The sequence below is a fragment of the Alosa alosa genome, chromosome 20 (genome assembly GCF_017589495.1).
Source record: "Alosa alosa isolate M-15738 ecotype Scorff River chromosome 20, AALO_Geno_1.1, whole genome shotgun sequence".
Lineage (NCBI taxonomy): Eukaryota > Metazoa > Chordata > Actinopteri > Clupeiformes > Clupeidae > Alosa > Alosa alosa.
In genome coordinates this window covers 21,375,980-21,391,451 of record NC_063208.1, presented here as the reverse complement: position 1 = coordinate 21,391,451, position 15,472 = coordinate 21,375,980, and the positions used below count along the sequence as shown (strand labels likewise).

General features: G+C 42.1%; 2 protein-coding genes across 4 annotated transcripts in view; both read right to left on the bottom strand.

Moving 5' to 3' along the window:
- Nucleotides 1-5,462, bottom strand: part of sdc2 (syndecan 2) — a 31,059-nt gene extending 25,597 nt beyond the window's left edge. Inside the window, exon 1 of the mRNA XM_048230208.1 lies at nucleotides 5,008-5,462. Coding sequence (XP_048086165.1) covers nucleotides 5,008-5,067 — 60 coding nt within the window. The 5' untranslated portion in view covers nucleotides 5,068-5,462. The remainder of the gene's footprint in view (nucleotides 1-5,007) is intronic.
- Nucleotides 5,463-6,896: 1,434 nt separating this feature from the next.
- LOC125285450 (protein phosphatase 1 regulatory subunit 36) lies at nucleotides 6,897-11,457 on the bottom strand. Of its 3 annotated transcripts, none has more exons than XM_048229904.1 (11): nucleotides 11,293-11,457; nucleotides 10,983-11,047; nucleotides 10,807-10,884; nucleotides 10,372-10,502; nucleotides 10,138-10,207; nucleotides 9,904-10,002; nucleotides 9,350-9,490; nucleotides 9,197-9,239; nucleotides 8,741-8,943; nucleotides 7,877-8,071; nucleotides 6,897-7,257 (listed from the first exon to the last, which is right to left on the bottom strand). In XM_048229904.1, the coding sequence occupies exons 1-11, from the start codon at nucleotides 11,314-11,316 to the stop codon at nucleotides 6,993-6,995; spliced, it is 1,314 nt and encodes a 437-aa protein (XP_048085861.1). In that variant the 5' UTR covers nucleotides 11,317-11,457; the 3' UTR covers nucleotides 6,897-6,992. The 3 variants fall into 3 exon arrangements, with proteins under 3 accessions (XP_048085861.1, XP_048085860.1, XP_048085862.1); XM_048229903.1 differs by having other exon boundaries at nucleotides 10,807-10,887; nucleotides 11,293-11,456; XM_048229905.1 differs by lacking the exons at nucleotides 10,807-10,884; nucleotides 10,983-11,047; nucleotides 11,293-11,457 and adding an exon at nucleotides 10,616-10,791.
- Between the last annotated feature and the right edge of the window lie 4,015 nt (nucleotides 11,458-15,472).

The following is a 15,472-nucleotide window of genomic DNA, read 5'->3' as shown; positions in this document are numbered from 1 at the left end:
TACTGCAAAGGATGGAAAAACAAGGACAAGAGTTCCTGATGACAGGCTGGGGGTACTTTGGTGTTAGGCAGTCACACATTTGCTTGTTTTCGATAACTGCAGCAGAGGAACGGTGTTGTCGCACTGCCTAGCGCAGCTGGGTAGGGTTCTCTGGTGCCAGGTCTCTGCACCATCCTAGTGCACCATCCTAGTCCACCATCCTAGTGCACCATCCTAGTCCACCATCTATTCATAACTACGTCTTGCTTTCTTTCATTCTCATCGCCTTGCTCACTCTCCCATGACAAGACAAGGAGACTGATCCTCACACACGCACACACACACACAGTGAAATAAAAGATCAGCACTGGTTTGTTCACAGGGCCACATATATAAGTACAGTAGGGTGCTAAATCAGTTCTATAAACCCCCACCCAGCCCCCGAGCTCCCCTATAGCCTAATCACTGGGCCTCGACCACAGGCCTCCAAAGGAAGTTTCCACATGAAGCTACTTTCAGAGCAAGAAACTGTGCGGGAGGAAGGGAGAGAGAGAGGGAGTAGGAGAGAAAAAGAAGAGGGGGAGTAGGAGAGAAAAAGAAACAGAAAGACACGGGGGTTTGAGAGAGCTAAATTAACTTGTGTGTGACCACTGCTTTTGCAAGAGCAAAAATGGCTTTCACAAGATGTCGATTAAAAAAAAAAAATGAAAGATAAAAAAAGCATGTCATTATGGTGCTGATGTAACATAGTACACATCTTCTCTTTGCTTTAAGCAGACCCACTAGGACTCGAGTGTAGATGTGGAACATCCTGTTGTGCTTCCGTTGTCTCCATCATAGCGTTCATCTTGATTTGTCTGCCCTTCACTTTTGATTAAGCTCCACTGATGATGAGTCTCATGGAGAAAGGGACTTAGAACAGTGTCTGGACTCTTCTCCAAGCTCCAATCCACCATGCAGTATTAACTATGCTGACCTGAGCACTACTACTGTGGCTTTTGTGACAATAGCTTTTGGTGAGCTTTGTTAAGCTATGCCGAGGTGTAAGGGGGGCAGGAGTGGCTCACAGCTGGTTAGCGGGTCATACTCCACTTCACACAGACGGCTGGCACTGCAGGCAAAGTCCCTGTGGAATGCAAAACTTTATCCCTGTGAAGGACAAAACTTCCAAGTTGGCGAGGAGTGGGGGGCAGGGTGAGAATTGTAGATTATCGGAGGAGTCGGCCACAGAGATGGAAAGAAAAACACAGCTTATGAGGAGAAGGCAGCCAAACCACATCACTTTCAAACAAACAAACAGAGACGCACAAACACACACACCCACGTACAAACACAAAAACATATGTCCTGCATTTGTGCAAACGAGCTCCGTAAGCCAAGCGGAACAAAACCCATCTCTGCTTTTAACCTCCATTTTTCAATCTTTCCATCTGTGGGACGATAGCATAATGATCCCACTGTTCTTACAGTAACCGAAGACACAGCAACACCACAGAAGAATGCGAGTCGGTAATGGTGGGGTGAAGAAAAAAAAAAAAAGGGAAAAAAGAAAAGAACACAGAAAGAAAAGAAAAAAGGTCAGAAGGACCTGGGGCAGTGGTATAGTGTGCGGCTGATGATGGCCACACACACACACAAGAGAATGCTGGGATTCCATCAGCGGACCTGCAGAATCCATTTGAGGTTACATAACGGCCTGGCGGATTGAGCTGATAACCAGACCTAGCCCCCCGCCCAAAATAATGTACACACACACAAACACACACACTACAGATGAGTTGGTCTTGGAGCTGTTATTTTAGTGCTCATTATTGTGGTCATCATGACCATTTATTATACATAATGATCCATCAGGAGCTGTGTGTGTATGTTTACATGTCAGTCAGTCATGCATGAGCACACCTACACTCAGGAGAAACTAGCAAGTTCCATTCACTTGTGTAAGAAAAATACAAATATTTTCAAGTGTGGTGAGCACACATCTTTTGTTTACTCGTGGAGAGTTAATGGAGGACACAGACTTTATGGATGAGTCTGGCAGTCATCTGTTCTGCAATGCTCCCTTGTCTCTCACCTTTTTCATTTTGCGCAGCACAACTTTGCGGATGCTGCATGTAACCTGTGATAATAATGTATGCAACCAAAGACAAAAAGAGGAGCAGGTGGAAGGGTGTTTAGGTTTTGGGTCAGGTGATGGTCACGGCCGGTCAGGCAGCCACGACACATGTGAACATTTTCCAGGCTCCCAGCTGTAAATGCAGTTTGGCGCATAACTAATAAATATGCAGGTCATCTGTAGGTCTGGGACTTTTGTTAGCATGTGCGCGTTAGTGTTAGTGTGTGCGTTTGTGCACGTAGATTCAGGCTGTGTGTTTGTGTGTGTGGGTCCATGGGGTGAAGCAAACGTTAACATCCTCTCTATCTTTTAATAAAGCTCTGGAGAAACACAGAGCCTGGGGTGAGAGAAGGAGACAGGCGTGCGGGGTGAGACAGCGGTCACAGCATCTCTCTCTCTCACACAGTCTTTCCAGTGGAGCAAATCCATGCACAGCTACAGTGCAAATGATGGTCTAGGGTTTTGGGATCCTGTTCCTCAGAAGTGCATGTGCCATGAGTGGACACTGGACAGCAGCTGACCTAGGAACAGACATGGCCCTGATACACACCAGACGCGACTGGAGTGAATCTGTTCCAGAGTCTGTGACTACTTGAGAGGGGAAAATGTAGATGGCAAGTTAATTTCTCCATGAGCTCACACTGAATATGAGCATTTGCTGGTGCCTTGAATTACACTTCTATAACAAGGCAACGGATGTCCATCTGGATGACAAAAGCAAATAACTGTTACATTATAAAAAAGAGAAAAAGTGCTTTGAGATGCATCTTCACAAAACTCAAATTAAATGTCGTCATGCTCCTCTTTCTCTGAGCAAGAATCATTCAAAGTTGATAGTGTGCACTTTGCAGGTTGTGTTTTTTTTTTTAGTTCTTCCTCAGAGCTCGGCGTCAGGAAGTGAGGCGGCACCGACCTGACGTAAATCTCCTGCTAGGAGCGAGGCAATCCCACACGCTTCCCAGCGGACAAACACAGCCATAATTAGAGGCCACATCTGGCAACAAGCGCACACACACTGACAACACAACAGGCCAAGCTCATCCTGCCCCTAAAGCCAACCCATGCGCATGCACACACACGCACACACACAAATACACACTAACACGCACACACACCCAATGCTGGCAAATTAAGTGGACTACAGTTAGCTAACTGCGATATAATTTTGTTGGCAACATTGACCAGTGCACATATCTCCCTTCGGCAACCTACTGTACCAAGTACTTGATCAGCATGTCAACATTGTGCCGTTATTGGTGATCAATGGTAGATCCCAGTGAAACTGCCGTGGTGATCAAATGGGGCATAGACTGCGGCAGGGACACAAGCACCGCTCAATCACGGCAACTGCCACTGCTTTTGGCGGCACTATATTGGGTGCCGTCAGAGGTGGGCAGGGGTTAACATGCTTCGAGCTATGAGCACTACACTTCATGGGAGTTGATTTACCACACTTGCCAGTGTTAAACCTGGTGAGCCCACAGCTGACCAAACAACGACAAAGGTGTAGGCATGGACAGTCTACCATTTGGGGGTGAAATGCTATTTTTGGAATGTTGAAGAATTATAAAAACACACTATATTTAGGTCTGGGCCTTAGGTTTTAAAAAAGACAAAACTGTTCAAAGACCCTCTTCAGTAACACCTCATTAGATAGATAGATAGATACTTTGTTGATCCCCAGGGGAAATGCATTACGCCTACTAACCCATGAATATGATTCCTCATGGTGTGTGAATCAGTAACCAAAACTTTTGTCAGCAACTCTGGCCATCTGACATCACAGTGCATAAGTTTAACACCACAAAGACATCAAGAGAGCAAGGAGAGCTTATGGCATCATTATTATTCCCCATTGAAGGCCAGCAACTCACAGGTCCATCCAAACGGAAAGGAGGGTGAAGGAGGAGACTCCATAAGACTAAGAGATAGATTGTTTGTCCGGGTGTTAGGTTGCAGACTATTGTGACCAGATAGATACTATTGATCCACCCAGGCGAAAGGTCTATTGAGATGCAAACACTTTCTGTATTTAGCTTAATTGGCCCATAGCAGAAAGGTTAATGAATTGCCCTAAGTCAATGTTGAGTGGACCACAGGCCCTACACTTTAACAGAACCCCGCGAAACAGTCATTGTCCAGTGTCTTCATTCTAGATACAAGACTCTGATAGTCTGAGAGCAAAACATATGTTATAACTCAGTCTATCTTTGAACATTACCAAAAAGAGTATCGTCAGAACAGAACAGGACTTGGACTAGCTTATCTAGCCTGCGATTGACTTGTTCAGTGGTTACCTTATGAGACAGGCTACGTTCAGAACTTCAGTTGTCAACAACTGAGGTCTTTCATCAGGATACGGCTTCTTGCTACCTTACCAAATGAAGCGGAACGCACCGCTCTTCAGCGTCTTGTATGGCTTACAAAATGAGGTTAAAGAAATCATTTCACTTTCATATCGGTGAATAATTTCAACAAAGACGATTAAAACAATTAAATTGGCTCCAAATATGAAACCCCTTGAGGTTAAACACGAAGTTACGGTAGGTTTATGGCTAAACTGTCGACAATAAACGTGACAATTTTCTTCATAAGCCCCTTTTCAGAAGATGCATTCTAGATGAGTAGCCCGTGTATTGCTTGGTGGCAAACATTTGGTTTCTTGTGACAGCAGGGTAAAAAGTCAACCATTCAATGTTCGACACGAATTCTTGAAAATCATAATTAAGTTAGCAAGCAGCGACACAAAGTGAATAATTTCGAACCATGTCTAAAAGCTGCCACAAGTTTACTGCGACCAACAAACCTACAAAACAACTGCCTGATTCAGTGGAAGTTAACCAAGTACCGTTTAGCCTACTACTACAGTCAGCTTCGGAAAATATAGGCTATTATTGTTACAAACAACTCACCCGCTCAGATGAAAGCAAAGCCGTTACGCACAGGGCCAGTATCATCCAAAAGTTTCTCATTATTCCTTAGATAATTGTGTTGTGGTCGGAAGAAATTGACAAATCTCGACCAGTCTCTCCTCGTCCACTTGCGTGTGTAACTCTCCTCGTACACCTTCGCTCTCGCAGCTACGCTGTCTTGTTCCCCCTGCTAGGGATTGGAGTACCGGATACGTGTTGCTTTTTGTTATTCCTCCGCGCACTTTTTTTCTGCAAAAGTGACTTTACGAAAATGTCCAAAGCGTAAGCGGGTTCTTTTGGCAACTAAATCTCCACACGTCACTGTGGAGAATTCCCCGTTAGATTGAAATATGTTGCCACAAAAGGTCCGTTATCCAGCTAACATTCTGCCATATCGCACATTACTCACGTAGCATGAGGACTCGTAGGCAAAGCTCAGTCGCAAAGTAGACAAGTAAAATGCAGGTCAGGCTGGGGAGAGCTTGATAAATGATTGACAGTCACGTTGACCATATGAATGCAAGCTTGCGGAGACGCGAGCTGGGAGGCGGGAGGCAGCAATGGCCTGTAGCATTGTTAGCCTAATAGTTATAATAACATTCTTTATAATTGTAATATTGCAATGTTCACTCTACACGTGGTATGAACAGGCTACATATTATCATAATTATATGAAGTTAATTATTATATACATTCAAGTAGGGCTAATTTATTTTGTGCATAGGTCTACCATTTGATTTTATGCAAATTATTGTTTGAGCCAAATTAAGCAGACGTATTAGGCTTATTTTACTATTTATGGTCCACTTAAATAAGCATTTGAAAAAGGCTATAGGAACTCTGCTGGCTCACAAACTGCTGACTATTCTCTAGTAATTATACATTTTACAGTATCAACTATAACAGTTTTACAGCTTAAACTCTCCATAAAGGTCAAATTAATCCCTCCCAAAGCATACACTTGAAATTAATGACGCAAAATCAATTGAAGGTTCGGTCCACCTGTAGGGTGTCTCCCCCTCGTGGTGGAGTAGGCATGTCAGTTCAGATAACAGGTGGACACCGAGAAACGAAAACATGGTCTAAAAAACGATCCTTTTAGTTCACAATTTAATATAACAGTCTCCTAGCCTTCTCTCCATAGTCTTCCATTTGCAATTTACAACAGGCAAGACAGATAACTGTTTAACCATGACTCCACACATCCACCTATCTTTTTCAGTTTCATATCCTGTTGAGTAAGCACACTGACTCATGGCTGATGATGATTCAAGCTCAGCTGTGATTGAACTCCAGGCTTTATGTCTTACACATGGCTCTGGAGGTGCCTGTAAACCAACACACTGCCCCACCTCTGTCGCCTTGCCTGCTTTTCTCCTCCGCCCCCCTCCTGAGCTCAGCCGTGTGTTCAAGGCCCGGATCACCCTTCCGTGGTAGCCTAGATTACCCAGCCAATTAGGGTGAGGGCAAATCCCCTTATGCTAGCCCAGCTGCTGCTCATGAACTGGCAGCCTGCTTGCCTCAGCACAGGTGAAGAAGTAGGCTGTTACATTGAGAACCACTTAAGGCGGTGATAGTGCATACAAGGTAAATTCTTATGGAGGTATGTTGCCGTCTTCTCGTCACGAGGCCTTTTTTCTCCCTCTGATACTGAGACACCAGTGGGTGAAAACAGTTATCTGCCACAGAACATTTGACATTACCACAACCAATCCATCTGCCAGTACAATATTTACATGAGAGGCATTATTGGTTTGGATGCTGAATGCAAAGTAATTTGGTTTTGCATTTGGAATTCAGTAGGAACAAGATTATAGATATGTGGACATGTACAGTATAATGAGCAGTATGACTGGAAACAGTACACAATTTCTGAATAAATGCTTCAGTGGTCACTGCAAAATTTTTATTTCTGGATTAGCACAAATAATATAAATCTCTCTCTCTCTCTCTCTCTGACTGACACACACACACACACACACACATTACTCAGTGACTGAAGACTGTCCCTCAGTGGTGGCGTGTGAGTTCACAGTGTTGGCTCGGCTCTGGGTCCCAGGCTTTTCCTCAGCTATGGACATGCGACTAGTCATGAAGGAAGGGTTCTTTGCCTGCATGTGGACAGACGAGTTGTCATCATTGTCATCGTCATCGTCGTCGTTGTCGTCGTTGTCGTCATAATGTTCTGACCACCGGGGCATTAGTGTGGTGCGGCTGAACTCTTTGAGGGGTTTTCCCAGAATGCCAAATCTAGGGACAGGAAAAGAGTGCAACGGAGACAGATAGATAAAGATAAATAACATTTCAGGAGGAGAGAGAGAGAGAGAGAGAGAAAGAGAGGGAGAGAATCTCCCTGACTTCCTGCAATCTGGCAGTCAGTAGAGGCTTCTGTGTGTCTAGAGAGAGACTCCTATGCTTACACTTTATTTCTCAATAGGAAGCCCCCAGCTGCATAGCTAAACTCTGGGGGACATGAAATCAGGCATCATCACAGGAAATGTTTCTTGCTAACTTCTACAAGATCAAGGCACTCCAGGAAACCAACACGCCAGTGTGTGTAACGCAAATACCTGAACTGGTAGGATGGGACGTCAGTTCTTTACATTTTTTGGAAGAGTTCTAATTTAATTTAATTTTGTTTTCAATACATCTATTTGTATGCTAACTGTGATAGCTGTCATTAGCTGAAGTATTTTATGCACCACACACAGCAGCAACTAATAGTTTGAGAATAGTATTGTGCTTGACAGCGCGGAAGGTGAAGACAGAGACAGAGAGTGTGGGAGAGATAAAGAATGGCAATAAGAAGATGGAACGGGAGCAGACATGGGGGTGCTGCTAAAGCAGCCTGGGCCAACTGGGGTGTTACCTGAAGGAGGCCAGCTGTTCGCTAAGTTGCTCCATCAGCTCCTCAGTGTTGCAGAGCTTGGCAGTGGACCGCTCACGAGGGTGGGACCTCTGGAACAGGTGAGGGGCCTCCTCCCGGGGAAAGGGCAGCAGGGACACCATGACCGGAGAGCGCTGGGTCACGATCTTGCACAGAGCTGGGCGTCGCTCCGACTTCCTGGGTCAAAGGTGGGGAGACAGGAGGGGATGGGAACCCGCAACAGGAGACGAGTGAGGATGACCAAGCTGCCCGTAAAACTGTCACAGCTCAGTCAAGCATGCAGAATTACAAAACCATCTCCACACACGCCTATAGATGTTTTCAACTAAAAACAACAGAATATTTTTTATTTATATTTATATATTTTGATATATATTTTCTCATTATTTTCTTGTTAACCAATCAAATGAATTTCTATATGTTATTGTTTAAATTAATTATGACATGATGCATCACATAAAGGCAAATGAAAGATTAAACTTCAATTAAACTCAATTGCTAAAGCGAGATGATTTAAACTCTTGAAGTTCAAAAGCTTTCATGTTCACATATACCTGTATGGTATTTTCATCAACAATACTACACTATTCCACCACTGTTCTTATGTGTGTGTGTGTGTGTGTGTGTGTGTGTGTTTGTGTTTGTGTTTGTGTGTGTGTGTGTGTGTGTGTGTGTGTGTGGGGGTATATTTGGGGGAAAAGTTTTAGTGAACAATTAATTAAAACCAATTAAATCTTGACATCCCCCAAACTGTAATGCAAATTCCATTAAAAGTAACTCCTAATTCAAATCTTGGCTTATCTCTCTGTGTGACCATATGGTGACCACAACAGCTCCTGGCCATACTTCCTCTCAGTCGTCACTGGGCTGGGCTCTTTGGGGTTGGCCTTGCTCTCCTCCTGGTTCTCGCTCCTCTCCGACTCCTTGCCGTTCAGCGTGGGGTTGAACGTGTCGGAGCGCAGAAGTCGGCCTACTTCCTCTTGAATCCCCTTCAGGTCCTTCCTGCCGAATGTCACCCACGCCGCGTAGCACAAAAAGCTGTACAGACACTGAGGACGAAATATTGGGTAGACATAACATCATGCTTAAAAGCGCCTCTCAGAAGTGGTTAACAACAGTAAAACAACAGAATTATAATTAAATAAAACATACAGACTATAAACCAGAGTTTGTTTTGATGTACAATTCTGAACAAGACAATGGGCCTAAACATAAACATAGACTGCCATAGACTGTTTGTATTTGAAAGAGAAGTCGTCTCGTCTCATTTGATATACACAATATCCTGTCTGCTGCACGAACCTCATAAAGCTGCCTGTCTCTGTGCGTCCACGACACTTTGCTCCTGCAGAGACAAAACCACAGCTGTCATTTTCAAGCAGGAAGTTGCATATTAACAAATGCAACACACACTAATTGAAACATTTGCAAAAGCTTTAGTGAGGGAATCCTGACCTTCCACATGACATATGGTGCTGCTGGGACAGCCCCAGCCCTAAGATGAGTGTGGAGTAGCAAAGGGCCAGCTGTTTTTGGGCCAAGTCGACCTTTGCACAAGTCTCTGCCATCACCTGTTTCTCTGTGACGCTGGGTTCACTAAGACAGAAATTAGCCTAAAATAATTACAATTACCTCAAGAATTCAACATGTATCTCATGCCATATCAGGTCATGTGCCTCTAAAACGAGGAGTCCATCATTCGATCACAATAAAAACTTTAAAGGTTTATTAACATGCAATATTTATGTTACATAATGTAGCCTATTGCTTCTGACAACATATAACACAGACTGAATGGGTACATTTCTATATTTGAAAATAGAATATTCATTGCAGCTTCACTTCAAAGACCTACAGAATTTCCATCTAATATGCTGTCACTTCTACCACACTCCACACACAATCAGAGTCTGCACCTGATCCTGAAAACCTGTACTAAAGATACATTTAAGATCACCGAAAGAACTTCATAATCAAAACACATCTTTATGGTCTCGGCACATACTTACGCCATTAGCGGCTTTGGCTTCCTTTCCAGAGATATCTTCTCAAAATAGCAGGACAGGTAAAGTAGCAAAGCAGCCAAAAATGCATTAAGCTCCCTGCACCTGCCAAACAATGCAAACTAAGATATATTGTTCCATCCAAATGAAATGTTGTTCTTCATAGCAATCACAATGTATAGTTATAGTATTTTGCAGACACTTATAATGATAAAGAGGGAAGGGCACATTCATACATACTTCATCAAAGAAAGAAAGCAGAGTGGGATGGGGATGGCCTCATTCTCTTGCAGTAAACTCAAGGCCACCTCTGCAATGCAGACATAGCCATTACTACAATGGAGGGAAATGCAAGTTGAAATGCAGCATTGTTCCGCTGACAGTGCATGTTGCATGGAATGGGGTTGGGGGGGCATGTAAACACAGAAATCATGCTTTGTGTGATTTCATCATCAACTGAGACGTAAGACGTACGCTTAACGTGCTCCATGGTGACCTGCTCCCTCTGGGACCGCTTGACAGAGGACAAAAACATGGGGACGAATGCAGTTGATACTAAAGTCTTCCGACGCCCTCTACTGGACGACGACGTGATCTGCGCAGACCTTGAGAAGACAATCGGCATAACAGTTGTGTGTGTGCATGGGCTAGCAATTCGATAAACTATATTGTGCAAATACAGTAACGTTAGCCATATGGGCTCTGTGCACTGGCTTACTTAAAGTCGGCAAACCAGTTTCCGGTTCGTTGACAACGATGTCAATAAACACCTGAAAACGTGTGCCCACCGAAAAGCCTTCCCTCCTTATTTGTGCAGCCGCTGCACGTAGGTTGGCATTTTGGCATGGAGTCGATCAGTCTGTGGCACTGCTCAGGTAGGCCTAGTGCACAGAGCCCATAAACCCCTACCTCTCTAGGCGCTTTTTGACTTGTTCATGCAGAGGTCCCATCTTCCTTTTTTCTTTGGCATCATCAGCAGAGTTTAAACTACTAAGATAAAACGTGATATAATGCTCCATTAATGGGAGCTCAAATAATTGTCATGAACACTGACTAGCTTGCACAAATTAGTTGCTTAGGCTTACCAGGTGAATTCGAGGCCATTCATATCATCGTTCCATATCCACCGCCCTGGGGGAGGAACGTTTATCTGTCGTGGAAAAATAATTGGCCTCGTTACTTAGTTACCAATAATACACGTAACATTGTTATTTCCTCTGCTGCTTTTAGTTAAGCAAACGGAGCTGGTTTGCATAGACCAGAGCCTTGTAGATAGACCTTTATATGGCTCTGGCATAGACTAATCAAGTCTAACGTTATTGATGGAAGCCTAAAAGGCATTAATGGTCGATTTATTTCACGAATTCAACACACAGTTAACACAAGTGGGCCTACCTTTTCAGTTGTTGGTTTAGGCATCCCAAAACTACTCAAATCAAATGATCTTCAAAGCTGAAAACCTTGAAGATCTTTACTGAAAACGACTGGGAAAAAAACGACTAGAACATCAATTTTCAGAAACCCCGACATTCTGCGCTATTTGTTTACAAGCAGTGTCTAAGCAACCAGCATACAGCCCGTCACCACCACATATGGTCACAGGAATCTTTGGTCACCACGGTTGAGAATGAAGACGCTTGGCTACTTTGTTTCGGCTGTGGGGCAAGGGAAATACATAATGTAACACTGACATAATGACTAAAAATTTCAGGCTGTTTGTTTAAGTATAGGCTTACAGTATGCATAATGATTGTGTTGTTGTAGCTTTGTGTAACCCAGACATCTGCAACGTTCATTTTATACGACCAATAACTCCTCGTATAGTGGCTGCCTGCACTTTCCCTGTCCTCGCGTTTAGCATAGGCTAGGCTAATAATCCAATGACGCCGCAGGTGTTATGTAGGCTATGATCATATAGCCTATGACTGTCAGTAGTAGGCTAGGCTATATGCTATGATAATGTAAAACAAAGGGACCCTATAGGCAGAGGCGGACAGAGTACACAGCTTCATTACTTGAGTAAAAGTACAGATACCCTTTGCTAAATTTTACTCAAGTACAAATAAAAGTACAACAGTCAGATGTCTACTTAAGTAAAAGTAGGGCCTACTGAAGTACTTGTTTTTAAAAGTAGGCTACTTGAGTATCAAGAGTAGCCTACATTTTTGTAAATATTGCATTACTACTGCCACAGTGCTTACATTTATGTACAGAAATGTCCTACATGGAGTTAGGAGAAAAATGTTAATGTTAATACCTTGGAGAATGTAAAATGAATTGGAAGTAAAATCAAGTCATTTTCATCTTTTTACCATGTTGTCAGGGAGGGGCAGTATTTCTGATACATGTATTTAAATATGTATTTCAAATACAAAATACTAGTTTTGTAATTGAAACACTTGAAGCGAAAACTATCATTAACTTGTTCTGAAAATTGAAATGGCGAGGTGGGGCCACAGGTTGGCACATTCAAGGGATGGACCTTCTGCGTCTTCATCCAGTGTTTTAGTCCATGGTTTAATCCTTTCGTCCATCTAAATCTGACCATGGAGTTGACTTTGGCGGAAAGCTGAAGGTGATTGCTGATAGGCTGTCCCAATCAGTGGCGCCTGCACAATCCAATCACGTTTGAGTGAGAGGGAAACAACAAATTGAGGGTTTCCGAGATTTTCCTTTTTTTTAGAAGTAGTAACGGGTACTCACGGTTATGGATAGAAATGTGGTGGAGTACAATATTTGCCTCTCAAATGTACTTGAGTAAAGTCATGAGTAGCCTACTCCCCAAAAATGATACTCGAGTAAAGTACAGATCCCTCAAAATTGTACTCAAGTAGGCCTACTGTACTCAAGTAAATGTACTCCGTTACTGTCCGGCTCTGCCTATAGGGTTACACTATGTTTTAGCAGGGTAGGCTATAGTATAGAAAGATGGGGAAGATAGGCATAATGCAAAATTTGATAGCCTATTTTATTTGATTAGGTGACAGCAGTTTAGGCCTAGACAACAATAAATAAACTGATGCATCTCTTTTTGAGTTGTTTTGAAGGTACCAAGTTAGAGATCAACCACAGTCTTCTTCACACTACCTGCTGGCCAAGTAGTAGTACTATGACCCTTGGGAATGGATTATAAGAATGATCAACACCTGGCACATAAAAAAGAAGGTGAGTAAACAAACTTTGAGTTGAAAATTATAGGCTGCATTGCTGTATGTTTTGGCAAAATGCTGGAAAAACGTGCCTCTTTTCCTTTTTCACTTCCTCAGCACATGAAGGTATTAACATTTGATGTAATAAATCAAAACATATCAGGATTTATTGTGAGGGGTATTTATACTTAATTATATATATATATATATATATATATATATATATATTGTCCAGGGCACAAACAACAAATAGGCATAGGCCTATTGATAATTCTGTAGTGTTACGACATTATGTACTTGTTGTTCAATGTTGTAGTAACCTACCATATTGCATTAGCCTGAGTGAACCCAGACGAACGTGCTCTGCAGGTTGGTCTGGAAAGGAGCCATAAAACCACCAAAAACCCTTTGGAATTTAGTAAACAACTGCATTTAGATGCCCTTTTGCTGCTACACTTCTGCAATGATTTGATAAGACTATCAGGAACAGATGTCAATGGACTCCTTTTCAGATGGACCTGCAGAGCAAATTCAAATTTGCTAACAGGTTCATCTGGGTTCATCCTCATTGCATAACATAATAACAATATTGGAAACTTATCTCCATAAGTAAACTACACAACAGACTTAAAGTAAATGTATGTAGATTTTAATAGTTGGCTGTTTTAAATGACATGTGTCTGTATCTTCATATTGGAGACAAGATGAAAAGTTACTCAGATAATTCATAACATCTGTATTTAATCCGAGATGTTCAACTCAAAATTAATTCCCATTGGAATATTGTTATCATGGATCAACAGAAGCAAATCAGTCTCTGTTTGATGGGGGATGTCTATAGCAAATGGTAAATGTAAATGTACTGCATTTATATAGCACTTTTCCATTCATCCATTTCCATTCATCACTCAAAGTGCTTTACAATTTCATGCCTCAAATTTACCCATTTACACACACAATCCTACACCGACAGCAGAGGCTGCCATGCAAGGTGCCAACCTGAACATTGGGAGAACTTTAGGGTTCGGTGTCTTGTTCAAGGACACCTCGACAGGTTTAGGAGGAGTTGGGCTTGAACCACCTGAGCCACTTCCGCCTAATTTGCCTATTGGCAAAATTCAGTTATTCAGAAACTTTGTGCTTAAAGGGGATGTAAAAACAGTGCAACCGGAAAGTATTCAGACTCTTTTAAGTTTTCCACATTTTGTTATATTTCAGACTCATCTTGAAATGGATTAAATTCAGGGTTTTTTCTTCATCAATCTACATACAATTCTCCAACACTCCACAAAAATTAGGTGTTTGGAGTGTTTTGTAAATTTATAAAAAATAAAAGTCTGAAATATTCCATTTACATAAGTATTCAGACCCAAGATTATGCTTCTAAGGGGTTCATATGCAGTAAGCATTTGATTGCTAGTATGCATTTTGGATAATCGAGATTCCATAGGGCATTTTACAAAATGCATGAATACCTTGGCAAATAAGGGTCTGAAGTACTCATATTGCCATTCTATATTGATCTACTGCTGCACAAAGCTTCACAAGACCTGATGCTAGGGCTCAGTTTTGTTTCTAAGTCATATCAAGCCAAGACTCTGTAACTCTGTCAGTACATCACACAGTCACAGTTCTAATTCTAATTGTTTTCCAAAACACTACAGTGTCTCAGCTTTAGGAGGTTAGGCATTTGATTATTGGCCAAAGTATGTAGGAGCAATGCCCTCCTAAGTATGATGTGCAATGTTGGGCAAAAAACTCAAAATGGGGCATAAGTATAATTTATAATTTCCCAGACTTGCAGAATAAAAGATTTGACACATGGCACTGACAATAACCTGGCCTTTTTAGGGGGAATGAGAGGATGCTTAATTGCTTTTTACCTGACATCTTTGAAAGACAGATGCAATGATTAATGCATCCATGGCCAGGATATAATTATACAATATGACATGATTTTAAAAGTGACCTATAACAATATGCAATACACTTTCATTTATTTAGTGCTAATACAATGATTAAGGAGAGAGAGATGTTTATTGGAGAGAGAGATGTTTATAATGTGACAATATGTCAGTCATCGTGTGATAACGAAAAATGAATAGGCCTAGACTACTTGTTCTGAGCAACTGTTCTCAGTGAACAGATTGTAAAACTGTTGGCTAAGTTACAGACTCATGAACAACTGATGCTAATTATCTGGAAAACATTCTCTAGCAGCAGTCACATTGTCATTGTTTGTGTCAAACAAGCTGTGGATTTGTTGTAACATTAAAAGATGACTTACTCTGCTCAAATTGATGCTTGAAGCTCCAGTGGTTTCCTCTGAAGATGAACAAAACTTTTGGATGAATTTCAGATTCATGTGAACAATTCCAGGATACGCTTTTTTTAATTGGTTGTTGCGTTAAATCTTACCCAGATAC